General features: G+C 58.6%; 1 protein-coding gene across 1 annotated transcript; it reads left to right on the top strand.

Moving 5' to 3' along the window:
• The first annotated feature begins 363 nt into the window (after nucleotides 1–363).
• DRC11L (dynein regulatory complex subunit 11 like) lies at nucleotides 364–14,026 on the top strand. The gene is made up of 19 exons (XM_028089206.2): nucleotides 364–374; nucleotides 1,006–1,333; nucleotides 2,272–2,391; nucleotides 2,706–2,891; nucleotides 5,089–5,160; nucleotides 6,672–6,880; nucleotides 7,467–7,551; nucleotides 8,003–8,131; nucleotides 8,268–8,343; nucleotides 8,818–8,924; nucleotides 9,681–9,764; nucleotides 9,848–9,906; nucleotides 10,646–10,728; nucleotides 10,886–10,993; nucleotides 11,624–11,823; nucleotides 12,246–12,332; nucleotides 12,602–12,779; nucleotides 13,143–13,381; nucleotides 13,922–14,026. The coding sequence occupies exons 1-19, from the start codon at nucleotides 364–366 to the stop codon at nucleotides 14,024–14,026; spliced, it is 2,466 nt and encodes an 821-aa protein (XP_027945007.1).
• The last annotated feature ends 277 nt before the right edge of the window (nucleotides 14,027–14,303 follow it).

The following is a 14,303-nucleotide window of genomic DNA, read 5'->3' as shown; positions in this document are numbered from 1 at the left end:
AGAAGTGCAATTGGAAAAATGAATGCCTTTAGGACTAACCTTCACCCGGAGCCTCACTGCTCCCAGGGTGACTTCAAATAGTGACTCCTCTTTTATTTGATCCTCACAAGAAAAGCAGCCACGGCTGACCCCACACTCTGCCCTAGCCTCCCAAGTCTTGCTACGGGAACATCCTCTGAGGTAGGGGTCCCCAGTCCTGTAACCTACTGCCCCCTCCCCTCACAGCCTTAGAACATTGAGACAATGGGCCAGAACTCTCAAAACTGGGCTGTTCTGGCTTTCGGGGCGTGGAGTCAAGGTGGAGGCACAGCTTCTGTGGACTGCATGACCAGCTCACAAAGGGAACTGTGAGAAGTGGGCACCATGTCTGAGGGGTGAGTGAGGAGCAGGAGTGGAGCCCCCAGGGCCGGGGCAGGTGGGTGGGGAGAAGGGGTGCCGGGGAGAGGGGGTTGGGTGCCGGGCCAGCCCTGGCTAGGCCCCAGCCATTCACACAGCAACCCCTGGCTGTGCCGGTCTGTGGTCAGCTTTCCCTCTTCGGACTTTCCTTGAACTACTTATTCCAGAATCAGGGGAAGGGACCCTTCTCTACACTCATCCCTTAGCCCCACTTCCCACTCACCCTTCTAGACGACCGCAGCATCCCTGGGCTGCACCCTCTCCCCGGAGGGACGGACTGCGGACTCCAAGAGGCCTCTTCCTTAGAGGGAGCCCCTGAGGGCCATGCCTATCCCTCACCCTCCTTGCTAATCCATCAGTGGCCTCCCTCCTCCCAGTGATCCCAATCTCCCCCACCTGCTGGAGGCCTGGACGTGTGTTCTCTTCACTACCACCTCACTCCCCCTCAGGACCCCTCCGGGCCCATGAGTAGCCTTAACTGCACACCTCTGGAACCCCGAGTTCACGCTCCCCAAAAGGCTCAGCAGAGCCCGTCTTCCCCATCCTTCCCCCCCTCCCCCACTCCTGCGAGGCGCAGATCCGAGGCCTCCTGCGCCCTCTCCTCTCCAGAGCTTACCAGCGCCTCTGGGACTCCTCCCACGTGACCCTGCAAGAGCTGCTGGACCAGGAGCAGCCCCTGCTCGAACCCGTGCCCCCCAGGGAGCGGCAGTCGTTCCAGTACAGGCTCTCGTCGATCTACCTGTACTACCTGGGGCTGATGCGCCGGTTCGACACCCTCTACGACCAGATGGTGCAGCCACAGAAGCGGCGGCTGCTGCGGCGGCTGCTGGACAGCGTGGCAGGCCGCGTGCTGGAGCTCAAGGACGACCTGGTGCGCGCCGACCTGAGCGAGTACCACTGCCTGGAGCGCGTGCTGCAGGACCTCAAGCTCACCCCGGTGCGCGGGCCGCGCTGCGGAGCCACGCCCACTCCAGCGGAGGGGCGGGGTGGCGGGTAGCCTTGACCTCCCGCGGACACGGAGCCACGGCTCCACCACCTGGGGCGGGAGGGGGCGGAGAGGCCTGATCTCCCAGGGACAATCCTGATGTTAGGACCTCTGCAAGGGAAGGGGAACGGGGTAGATCAGGGGATGGGGTTTGATCGCGAGGAGGGTTTCAGGAAGAGGGGGTGCATGCGGGTAGTTGGGGGATGGCTAGAGAGTCAGGCTGGAGGCTTCGCGGGGCTGGGAGTACCCACCAACCGCAGGGGCTTGGTGAAGACAGTCCCCCAGAGGCCCGCTTCTCAAAGTGTGGTTCTTGGACCAACAACATCAACATCACCTAAGACTTTGTCAGAAATGCAGAATCTTGGACCACAGCTCAAACCCACTAATCTGCTCCTGCATTTTAACAAGCCTCTAGGGTGATGTGAATGCTCCAGTCTCCAGGCTGCCCCAAGGGCATGGGCCACTGCTCCCCATCCGAAGAAGTCTCAAAGTTTCCAGACCTGCTGCATCAAACTCAGCTGTGGACTTGAAAAAACAAACTAACAAAAACAGACTCTCCAGGCCCTGCCACTCTGATGTGGTAGTCTGGGGAGGGCCTAGGAGTCTGCATTTTAAGAGCTTCCCAGTTGATTCTGATGCACAGTCAGGATTGGAACCACTGCCCATTATGTATCATGATTCTCCAGAATTCAACTCCGGTTACATGGTGGGGCAGGGAGATAGAGGGATGAGCTTAAGGGGACCTGCCCAGAACCCATACATCTCCCGCCCCAGGGCTCTAGGATGAAGGAAACCACCCCCAGGGTCTGTGTAAGCAGCTAAAATGGTAATATCAGCCAGAGGCTCTGGATTTTGAGTCCTGACCCTCCTTCCCCCATATTGCCCCAAAGGCAGACCTGGAGGTTCCAATCCCCAAATACTTTCTGCTGGAGCAGTCCACAATTCTGAAGGAGCGAGGGCTGATGCTGGCAGAGATCCTGTCCAGAATGGAGCCAGTGACCTCTGAGGGCGTAAGTCAGGGACACGCCCTCCCAGATTCCTCTCATACACCCCTCCCAGAACAGAGATGCCATCTTCCGGGACAGAGAGGATTTGCCCTGCCCTATTCCCACCTCAGAGTGCTCTTTGGGGAATCCCTGGCCTGCTTCAAGGATGCTCTCGTGCTCCTCGAAACCTCTGACAGCAAGATAGAAGACAGGACTTGGGCACTCCACTGGGAGGACCATGTCCCCAGCATGTTGTTTGGTGGATGGTCTCCCAGCTGCTAGCCTGGGTACAAGCCCTCTCTCGTCTTCTCCTGCTCCTTTGCCCCTGCTGTGGCCAGGATTTTCCAGAAATGCACCGGACCGAGGCCATAATCCTACTGCAAAGGGCTGAGCGGGCCAGGCAAGGCCGGCTCCGAGCCACCTTCATGCGAGAGATTCGGAAAGAGGAGGAGCGGGATAGGAAGATTCGAGAGGACAGTTGGCACAGGTTCAATCAGGACCAAGCAGCTATCACCATACAGAAGGTAACCCCCCAGCACCCAGGAGGAAGGTCAGGGTTGAGTCACCTCTTCCAAGGAAGACTGCCTGGCTCAGCAATGGAGGACAGAGGTGCAGGTGCTTGGATTCTGTTGCCCCCATAACCAGATCCTAAACTGGGGACCTAATCAGTTAATAAGCTTGTATCTTATGCTATATCTCATAAAAGCCCCAGAAACAGAAGGATCATTAAAATTAGAGGAGAAAGATCCATAATAGGGTAGCAGAACATAGTAGATGATCATTCCGGAAACTCATAAGACTGTTAAAGATGAGTCACTAAAATGGATCCTGAGACTCCTGGCAGCTGAGGTAAAAGGAATGGTGATGAATGAAACAGAGCTTGAGAACTGATGTGATCCAGATGTCCTCAAGGTCTGTGCCATCTGGGTCACCCATGGAAATAACAGAATTACATCCCATCCGCCCCACTGCAGAAAACCCAGCCCCATCCCTAGGTGTCCCTGTGCCTTCTTACCGTCCTGGTGGTCACCCCTCTCTTCTACTCTGGATGGCCATTCCGTACCTCTCAGCCCTTGCTGTCCCCCAGCGTGTGAGTGAGTGTGTGTGTGTGTGTGTGTGTGTGTGTGTGTGTTTGTGTGTGTGTGTGTGGCTTCTCTCATCACTGAGTCCTGCTGACTCAGGCTTACTCTGTTTGGTACTGGTTACCAGCTTAAGGAGACTGGAGTGGCCGTAGGAAAATTCCAGTGCCGAAAGGGAACCCTTTGCTCCTGCAGCATCGTAGCTCCTGAGACCGCTGCCCTGCCCCATCACAGGACGTCCCTTGCCACTTTTTCTTTCCAGAAGCAGGCCCAGAACTGCTGACATGGGGCTGGTCTTTCTGTCTCCAATGAACGTCTTCTCCCAGCTTCTCTCTCAAGCCCCAGTGCCTCGGGGCAACTGTCTGCTAGCCCGAGAGAGGAAACTGAGAACTCCTTTCTGCCAAAGCCCAGAAGCAAAGCAACCAATTAACAAATAATAACTCAAGAAGATACATGCCCTCCAAATGGGATAGATTTTTAGGCTTTTTTTAAAGATTTTATTTATTTATTTGAGAGAGAGAGAAAGAGCACAAGAAGGGGAACAGCAGAGGGAGAGGGAGAAGCAGGCTTCCCGCTGAGCAGGGAGCCTGACAGGGGGCTCCGTCCCAGGGCCCTGGGATCCTGACCTGAGCCGAAGGCAGACGCTTAACTGACTGAGCCACCCAGGAGCCCCTAGATTTTTAGATTTTTAATCAATGCACGGAGCATGCCCATCTGAGCCCCCTGCATCTGGCTGACTTAATGTCAAGCTGGCCCACGGATGAGGAGGAGGCCCTGCCCCCAGGGCTCGCTAAAGCAAGCCCTTCCAGGAGGAAGGTCAGTCCCGAAGAAGCCCCGCTTCTCCCCTGAAAGCCGAAGCAAATCATTTTGTCCCTGTTGCCAGACACCGAGAATGTGGAAATACTGCGGACCCAGAGGCTGCTCTCTGAGGTTCTGTTATGGAACAGACGCCACCTGGCCGGGCCCTGGCGCTGCCTCCCCCTGCCCAGTGCCCCGCCCCCACCCCACTGGTACCGGGCTCTCCATGGGGCTGAGAGCAGCCGGAGGCCTGGGAGAAGAGCACTGGGCAAGGAGTCAGGAGCCCTGGCCCTGTCTCAGCTCCGCCCGAATGGGCTCTTAGACCCGGGAGAGGCCATGTCCTGTCTCCAGCCTCAGTTTCCTTGGGTCAGAACTGTAGGAATTCACCAGGGGAGGTCCACGGCCCTTACAAGGTGGAGGTGGGGGGGGGGGGATCAAGTATGTATTTCAAATGCTGTGGGAATTCTGAGAAGTGAGAGTAGGAGTGCTTCTGGGAGAAGGTGGTATTTGAACTCGACCTCAAAAGAGACAGCAGATTAGACAGTGGGGATGAGAAGGAGGGAATTCCTAGGGGCCCCTGAGGGGGAAAGCCTTGGAGCTGGACCGCGTGGGTGCCTACCGGCCCTGCCCTGTCCTGAGCTGCCCCTGCTCAGGGTGTCACTTGCCCACGAGCAGCCCTGGGAGGTGTCCTCGCTGGCACTCCTCCCCCACCTCCCACCCCAAATCTCCCCTAGCCAGACCTTTCCTTGTGAGGGGCTAGCGCTTCTCCCTGGGGCTGATGGCACGAGCCGCACCCCTGCAGAATTGCAGTGTGGGGCGTGTCTGGGCCCATGTGTCCCTCCAGGTGTGGAAGGGTTGCCTGCAGAGGAGACGTACTCAGCAAGACCGGCGAACGGAGATGGAGTTCATTGGCATGGTAAGCCCCCGCCTCGCTCCAGGCAGGGGCTCGGGCTGGGCTAGTGCATGGGGTCTCCTCCCCTCTTTTTTTGTCCCTCTGAGCCCCCTGTACAGCTCCTCACTGCCCACGTCTCCCTCCACTTGGGACTGTGCTTGGCATGAGTGGAGGGATTCAGGCCTGGGGACCCTGGCTAAAGGATCCTTCGGGGTTCGAGAAAGAGCGAGAAGGACCAGAAAACTACCACCAAGCCCCGTCCCTTTCTACCCCTCCCTCTCTAAAACCTTTGGAAGGCTCTCCCATGTAGGGCAGGATGAGGGATTGTAGCCCAGAGCATCCTGGACCTCATGTTCATGCCGCTAGTCGGAAGGAGAGGCTGAGTGGGTGCACACAGCAGAGGAAGGAGGCCACAAGGCTAGTGGGGAGCCCCTCCCTCCAGGGCTCTTACAGCCTCTGGGAGAACCACGGGGGCCAGGGTGGGTGGGGGCATACCCTTTCACAGCAGAGTGTTTCAGGCCACAGTCTCCCCACCTGCTCTGAGGGGCCGAGACTGGCTTCTCCTCTGCAATGCAGGGAGTCTGGCTGAGTGATACCTGGGTCCATGAGCACGAGTGTGCAGCTAGGGGAGTGTGGGTGGTAGGAGGGGCAGGCTCCCAGCTTGTGCGGGCAGGCTGAACGGGCCCCACTCCCTGAGTAACACCTGTCCCCTACTCTCAGCTGGATCTTACTTCCGTCTAGTCTCTGCTGACTTCGGCCATGGTGGGGGTGAAGGGTGTGATCCCTGAGAAGGAGCTTTGCAGTGGGCAGAGCCTGTGGAGGCCTCCTGATAAAGGGAGTTGGGGAGAGGCTGGGCTGGGGCACCAAAGGGATCCGAGGCAAGGGCCGGGTGGCTATTCTAGGAGGCTTGGGGGCTTCAGAAGGAAGGAAGGATCAGGGGGCATGATGGGAGTGGAGGTCAGACTTGGGGGCCTGGAGAGCTGGACCCCCAAGAGGCAAGAGCAGGCAGAGGGAGGCCAGGGTCGGGCCTTGGGGGGAGGTGGGGGGGGCATGGCATGGTGGTGGGTGAGGAATGAGCCTGGCCGCCTGGGCCCATCAACAGTGTGAGCTCAGCGTTTTCAGTAATTGTCTCTGCGCAGAGTGATATTTAAAATACATTTGGGAGCCAATGAGGCGGGAAAGTGGCTGCGAGAGCGGCTGCCAACACAGGCCGCTGGGGCGGGGGTGTGCGTGGGGGCTGGGGCCGGAGGCTCACAGGGGAGGGTGTGCTGGGGGGACCGGGCAGGGGGGCCAGCCCAGATGCATCTAGCAAACTCATTATCAGAGTAATTTACACAGGCGAGTTTTGGCTCCAAACACGATTTCTCCCGATGCAGGCATGCCCGCTGTTCCGTGTGGGTGTGTATGCAGGGCCTCACGTGTGCTGTGCGCTGGGGAAGGAGGGGGGCAGGTGTGTGTGCCTGGGGCCAGGGGCTGGGCCCTCCACACTCCCACTCCCACTCCCGACTCCCTGCGTCTCTTCTCCACTTCGCCAGCTCCCCTCGCCACCCAACCAGGCGGGGAATGTGGGTGTCGTGTATCAAGCCGGCTTCGGGCAGGATGTCCGGAGGATCCGCCAGATAGAGAAGGAGGAGGAGTTCCAGTTGGCGATGGTGAAGACCCACGACTCTCTCAGAGAGACAGAGGGGCCTGACATGAAGGAGAAACTGAAGGAGCAGATCCGACAGTGGTTTATTGAGTGCCAGTCAGTGTCTCCAGCCTCAGCTGACCCAACCTTCAGCCCCTCTTTCCCTCCTCACCGCCGTGCGCCCGCATCTGTTCTGTTCTCTAGTCTGGGCTGGACCCTTTTCTCCATCCACTCCCATCCTCCTTCCCTCACTGCTCACACCCTGACTTAAACCTGGGGCCCCCACCCATCTCTGCACATGACTTCTCATTTCCCTGGATGGAAAAGAAAATGCCAAAACTAGATGAGGAAGGCATCCATGGATGCCCCCTGAGGAGTCTCTCCTTTCTAATCTGTAACTCTCTGCTCCTTCCCTCTTGTCCTCTATGCCCCTAGTCCTTTTTCTTTCTTCATCCTTCCCTCTATTTAACTATCCATCCATCCACCCACTCTTCTACCCCATCCATCCATCCATCCATCCACCCGTCCATCCACCCGTCCATCCACCCGTCCCTCCACCCACCCATCATCCATCCATCCATCCACCTGTCCATCCACCCGTCCATCCACCCACCCATCATCCACCCGTCCATCCACCCATCCACTCATCCATCTGTCCATCCACCCATTTGTTCATCTCTCTGACCATTTTATGTTTACTTAGTGCCCTTACTGGCCGATTCCCTGATTATCCAGATGAGTCTGTAGGTGGATCCGACCTGATCTTTGCAGACAAGACTCCAGAACAGGTACCCTATAGGTGGAGACAGGAGACTTTCTGTGGTAGGTGGGATCTGAGGTTACAGACGGTCCTGAGTGTAAACTGAGGGTGGCAGTAGGGTTGGGGGGAAAGGTCAGCCTCAGCGGAGGCAGATGTGGTTGGAGGAAATATATGTAGCTAGCCAGACTACATGGGGAGGGGGGGTAGGGAGTGCTTGTGTCTGGAGAAGACATCTTTGGCCAGGGAGAGACAGCATGTCTGGTGAGTCTCTTTGGGACTTCAAATCCCCATGGGCCAAGAAAGAGCAGCCGCTCTGATCGGAACACCTCTTTCTTCTTGGACCCCAGTGAGGTCTCTGGACTCTTGACTATCTGGACCCTATGAGTGACCCCAGTCCACCCCCGTCTCAGGCCTGGGTTCTTTTGCTCCTATAGAATCCCGTTGGTCTTCTCTGAAATGTCTTCCATCATTGGTCACAGGTAAAAATGGAACTGGAGGCACAGATCCAGGCGAGCAAAAAAAAGGACCAAGAGAGAAACAAGGAAAAAGAAAAGGAGAGAAACGAGAGGAAGCAGAAGAAAGGGAAGAAAGAGAAGACCAGGAAGGGGGTAAACACCCACTTGGTGTGGGCCAAGTGGGCAGGGGGAACGGAATCTGAGGAGATTCCTGGTGGGGGGCTGGTCTGAGGAGAGTAAGGGTCAGAGACCATGAGGGGGTCGAGATCAAAGGATGTTTCTGTTCTAGGAAGCAGACACAGTGCTGAAAGTGTGGCCATCCAAATTTATACCAGTGATTAATGCCGGACATGAGGAGTACATAAGTAAGGCAGGAGGAGGCTGGGGAAGAGTGTCCAGGCCTTGTGAGGGCCTTGGGGTGACCCTGGGTCCTGGGGAAAGTGGACACATGCTGTGTGGGTAGTGAGGTGGCCGTGTGGGTGTGTGGATGTGTGGGCCCAGGGGAGAAGGCCGAAGGGGACAGAAGTGTGGGGTGCGATTCCCTGGGTGGGGGGAGTTATGCCTTTGATCCGAATCCTGCAGATGCGGCCTTGGGGTCAGGCCTTTGTGGTCTGGGTAGAAGCAGGGCCAGACAGCCCTGTGAGGAGGGAGGTACCAGCGTGGGTCAGGTTCCTGGTCCCTGCATGCATGTGTGTGAGACAGACAGACAGACAGACAGGTGCAAAGAGAGCAAGAGAGAGGGGGACGAGGCTGGGTCAGGTTCCCGGCCGAGTGTGTGTGAGTGTGTGGGTGCCCTGGGACTCTGAACTTCGTTCCTCTGTCCGTCTCTCCACGGTTAGACCTGTGGAGGAACCAGTATGAGAGTATATACCCGAAACAGAATTTTGACCCCGAGATGCTCCGGATGGAGAAGAGGAAGGAAGTAGAGCAGGAGATCCGGATACAGGTGAGTGAGCTGGCTCAGGGCCTCCCGGCGGCCCTCCCCCGCCCCCTCCCTGGACCTCCCCTGCTTCGGGCTCTTCCCCTCAAGCCCCTGGCCTGCCCCTCTTCTGTAGCAGCCTCTATGTGCTGCCTTTTCTGTGTCATTCTAGCTCCACCTTGGTCCATCTCGGTCCCCATCATCCTCTGCGTCTCTCTGGTCCCTCTCTCCCTGGGGTGTGGAGGGGCTCTGGGCCAGGGTCACGCCCACCATCATGCCCACCAACCCTTCAGGAGCTCCTGCCATGTGGCTGCAGGGCGTACCTTGGGAGCCTTAGGTCATGTCACCTTTCCAACACCCCTGAGGTGGGCGCCATGATTTTCCTGATGTGAGGCAACAGGCTGATACGTCCTGCAGCTGCTCACGTCACACAGATTTTAAGGGGTGGGTCTGGGACTTGAACCGAAAGCCAACTGACTCCATCCTGGAGCTTCTCCCCACACTGATGGCAGGCGAGGGCTAGGCTCCTGCATGAGCAGGATATGGATTGGCCCTGGGTGTGGACTGGCGCAGGGACGGGCAGGGGGAGAAAGGCAAAGCCTGCAGGTCCCAGAAGGGCGTGTAGGAAGGTTGTTGGTGGGCACCCCTGTTGCCTTCCCTGGGCTTGTCTCGCTCTTCTCTGAGGCTGCGCTCCCCCTGCCCGCCCCTGTCCCAGTCCTCGCCCCTCCCACCTGTCCTCTCCAGCCGCTGGCTGCCCCACACAACTCCCTGCTGTCCCCCCAGGTGGATGAGCTGATGCGTCAAGAGCTGAAGACCCTGCGCCTGGCCGTGGACAGGGAGGAGGGGAGACCCTTGAAGCAGCCGAAGGCAAGAGGAGGGGCGGAGGCACACGCGGCGGGGGAGGGGCCAAGGACCAGAGGACAACTGCCCGTGTGCTTGTTTCCAACCAGAAAAAGACCGGGAAGAAAGCTGGGAAGAAGAAGAAGGAAAAAGATCTGACCCCAAACAGGTAGCAGACCCTTTACCTTATCGTGGGTGGTGAGCAAACCCTGGCCCAGGACCGATCGGACTTCTGGTCCTGGTTCTGTTGCTGTGTGGCCTGGAGAAAGTCACTTAACCTCTCTGACTCCCTGTCCTCGTTACCCAAGTACCCACCCTGCCAAACCCACAAGATGGCTGTGAGGATCAAATAGAAGCATGAGAAAATGCTTTGAAAATGACGGTGCAGAGGAAGATGTGAGTGGAGGATTGTCCTCAGTGCTCCCTCCTTCCTGTTCCCCCCTCCAGCGTTTTGCCTTAATCAGCTCTGTCCCTACCAAAGCCATCGGCCCCTGGATGCCACTCTGGGGCCTTGAGGAACTTGCCAGTGGTCCCTGTCTAGTCACTTCTTTGGTGCAGTGAGTCTCGAGCACACTGATGTCAGCTGCTTCCAGGAGTGTGTACACGAAATGTGATTTCTAGAAAGAGGGGGATATGTCACCCAGATGACTGGGTTTCTGATGGTGGAACTTTGAGCAGACTGATGGAGGAAGGGTCACAGAGGGCGCTTCTCACACCCCACTCAACCCACAGAGCACCCACTGTGGGCAGACTGCCTTCTGGGCCAGTGGGTTGGGGCTGTGCCTTCTGGTGCTGGCTGTCCAGTGGCACCATGGGTATTTTTGACCTCAAGCCTGTAGCACCATGCCACTCATCTCTGCCTCCACTTCCCTTCATCCTTGGGGCCCCCTCTGTGCTGTCCTCTGCAGGTCCGTGGACTCCCTGTTTGAAGAGCTCGTGGTCTTTGGCTTTCTAAGGAAGAGCGAGACAGTGGCCTTGAAAGATTACATCGGTGAGACCCCTCCCCAGCGCCTGCTCCCGGGCTGAGGAGCGGTGCCCCGGCCACGGCCCCCTGCAGTGGCTGGCCTCCACCCTCGGCAGTGAGCCCGCTCCTCAAGTGGCTCTCTCTTGGCCCTGCCCCAGTGGATGCCACTCGCCTGTCCCCCCAGGTGACTGCCTCTATCTTGGATCCATTCTGAACCTGGCAAACAAGTTGCCTATGCCTTCCCTGTTTGACATACGACAGAATGTGGCCTTGTATGGGGTCCTTCGGCTTGGTGAGATGCCCTGGGGAGCGGGGAGAGCCAACTCTGGCCGGTGGCTCTTGGGGGAGCTGGGGTGCATGTCAGGGTGGCTGAGGTGGGCATGTCCTCTGTGCCATGGATCCATGCTGGGCTCCTCCTGCCTTCCCCAGGCCCTGCTGGAGGTCACACCCAGATTGGGCCACCCCAGAAGTCATGTGAACTCTTGACCTACCGAGGAGTCCACTTTTCCAGCCCCTCACCCAACCCCAAGTGATATCCCATAGTTTGTCCCCTTCCTGGAAGACCAGGGTCTTTCTGAAGCGGTTGGTCATAGGTCCTTTAATTCTACCCCTTCACGATCCAGAAGTGGAAAGAGATGGCACAGAAGACAGAAGGGGCATTGGAAGGGGATAGAAGGCTCCCTCCTGACCTTGCATCTAGCTCTTTATAATTGTACCTGGGGAGCCAATGGAAGTCCTCTGGGCGGCCTCTCTCAGCGTGCCTGCCTAGGGGATAGCTCACACACTGGGGGACAGCCGCGCAGCTGGGGTCCAAACTTCATCCCACCCAGCCCTGGGCCTCTGGCCTCGCCTTACACAGTGGCTTCCACCCCGGTCCTTTACCGGCCTACTGCCTGCCTCTGGCCCCTGTTTCCTCTCTTAGGCTCCCCAGATATACACTCCATGGCTCCCCTCATCCGCTCCATCCTCCTGGTGGGCCCCTCTGGCATGGGGAAGAAGATGCTGGTCAAGGCCGTGTGCACAGAAACTGGGGCCAACCTGTTCGACCTGTCACCTGGCAACCTGCAGGGCAAATATCCCGGCAAGATGGGGGTGCAGATGATAGTGCATATCGTCTTTAAGGTCTGGGTCCCCCGACTTTGGCATTTCTAGTGCTCAGGCGGTGCCCACAGAGCAGGGTGGGCTTTATGCTCCCATCTGCCTATTTGGTGTGATTTCAGGAGCTGGTGAGGTCTCCCTACCAACCCCTGCTAGGAGCCTGTGGATTCCTGAAGCCCTGGGGATGGGGGAGGTGGGGGGAAGTGGGGAGCAGAGCAGTTTCTTTCATGGTAGAGCTGAGGCTTAATATGCAGCCTCCCCACGCAGGGAGGGCAGAGATTCTGTTCCCATGGAGGTGTGGTGGAGGGCCGGCAGGCTGAGAGGTGGGGCGGGCCGCACGTGGGAAATGGGGGCCGGAGCTCCAAGGCCAGCCCTTGGACCAGGCGGGGAGGTGACCCTTGCCCAGGGACATCTGACGCCAGGTTTTTATTCTCTGACCTGTCCAGGTGGCTCGACTCTTACAGCCCTCTGTGATCTGGATTGGGAATGCCGAGAAGAATTTCTATAAGAGGGTCCCAAAAGAAGAGAAGGAGGTGTGGGCACCTGGGTAGCAGCGTGAGCCATGGGCAAGGCCGGCTTGGGCTTGTTTAAATCAACTCCAAACCTCACCTGCCGTGGGGCCTTGGACAAGTTCCCTGTCCTCCTGATGCCTTTTTCCTTATCCTGGAAGCAGGACTGGCCTCCTGCCCGTGTCCCCCCGACCCCAGTGTCCACGCGAGGCTGAGTGTGGGCATGTGCTCCGAGAGAACTCAGAAGCCCACAGAAGTCACATGTCTCTCCCCCACCCATCTCCCCAGAGCAGATGGACCCAAAGCGAATAAAGAAGGATCTCACCAAGGCCCTGAGACTGCTGGGCCCAGGAGACCGTGTGATGCTGATAGGGACAACTGACCAGCCGCATCTGGCAGAGATGAAGGGGCTGTGCCGGACCTACGAACGGATCCTCTACATGCCGCGGCCCGATTACGCTTGTCGCTACGGTGAGGCCCTGTGACGTGAGGGCAGGCCGGACAAGGGATCCGGGGACCACCCCTGCCAGAGCCTCCTCACCCTTCTTCCCACCCCACTCTGCTCTGAGACCCTGCCTCCATGGCAGGAAAGGGCAGCCAGACAGCCCGGTGGCCTGGGTCCTGGCCTGGCTCCGTGGACACGGGCAGGCCACGTAAGTCCTCCGAGTCTCACTTCCTCGTGTTCAGTGGACAGGATGATGCTCACCTTCCTGGGAGGGGAGGCACTGATGTGCACAGAGCCGCTCTCCAGAAGCACAGACCTCATTTCAGATAGAGGCGGAGGCTCTCACTGCTTGCTTCTCCCTGCCCTGTGTCCTCCCCCAACACCTGCAGTGCTCTGGAGGCAGATGATAGAGGCCCGGGGAGTCCAGGTGACCCAGAACCTAGACATCAGTGCCCTGGCCAAGGTGTCCGATGGCTACACACCCGGTCACATTCTCCAAGCCATCCACTCAGTGCTGACCGAGCGGCGGGTCCTGCAGCTATCCAAGCGGCCCCTGGTGGCCTCAGAGTTCCTGGGGCATCTGGCCAAGCTGGAGCCGGTGTACCAGGAGGAGGAGGAGTCCCTGAAGGTGAGGATTCGGGGGTGGGCGTAGCGGGGAGGCCAGGAGGGAGGGTAACGGGCCAGCACTAACCAGGGAGTCAGCCCTCTGAAGCCCCCCTTAGGCCCCTCCCTCTGCTCCCCCATGGAGTTTAGCTGGGAAGGGGACAGGAAATCACAGGGAAGGGCATGTGGGCAGGACCAGCTTACCTGGTGTCCTCAATGGCCGGAGCCCGAAAGTGCCACCTGGGCATTAAGAGCCCGTGGTCGGTCCTGGCACCAGCAGACACCCACTTTCCCCACCTCAGTCACTGCCCACCAGTGCCCCGTGGGTGGCAGGATGGCCATGGAGAGAGGGCTTGCCCCCGACAATGGCTGACCCCGTGGCCTGGAGTATTTGGTGGAGAGCAAGGGAAACCGAGACTCTAGCAGGACGCCTGAGCCGGGGAAGAGAGGAGAACCGGCTGCTGCCACGGAGGGCACGTCTGTGGAAAGGGGAGGGCAAGGTCGGGAGGCAGAAGCCGGGGGTAAGAGCCAGTGCACTCCCCCCTCCCCCGCCTCCTCCCACCAGGACTGGTATTTCAAGACTCCACTGGGCAAGAGGAGGCTAAAACTCATCAAGGACCAGGACGCTGAGGAAGCCAAGCTGGCGAAGGAGAAGAAGAAAAGGAAGTGATGGTTGAGGGCAGGGTGCCCGAGGCTGGCAGGGGGACTGGGCGGCCCCCGGGAGTGGAGGGCCTGGGGCAGAGGCATAAACGGCCACACAGCGCGGGGAGCAACTCTCTCTGTCCATCTCTGTGCTTCCCGCCCCTGCTCTGCGGCCCCTGCCTGTGCCCAGCCTCCCCCTCTCGCCCCACCCCTGCTGGCCCTCCGTCCTCACCCACTCACGGCCTTCACCCTCAGGCCGCAGAGCCCTGTCCTCTGACCCACACCCATGTCTTCGTCTCCTGTTG

Source organism: Eumetopias jubatus, unplaced genomic scaffold, assembly GCF_037043125.1.
Source record: "Eumetopias jubatus isolate StellerSeaLion01/CBP00866 unplaced genomic scaffold, mEumJub1_p1.0 scaffold_14, whole genome shotgun sequence".
NCBI classification, from domain to species: domain Eukaryota; kingdom Metazoa; phylum Chordata; class Mammalia; order Carnivora; family Otariidae; genus Eumetopias; species Eumetopias jubatus.
Note: the sequence above shows the minus strand (reverse complement) of the source record. Positions and strands in the feature narration are given on the sequence as shown.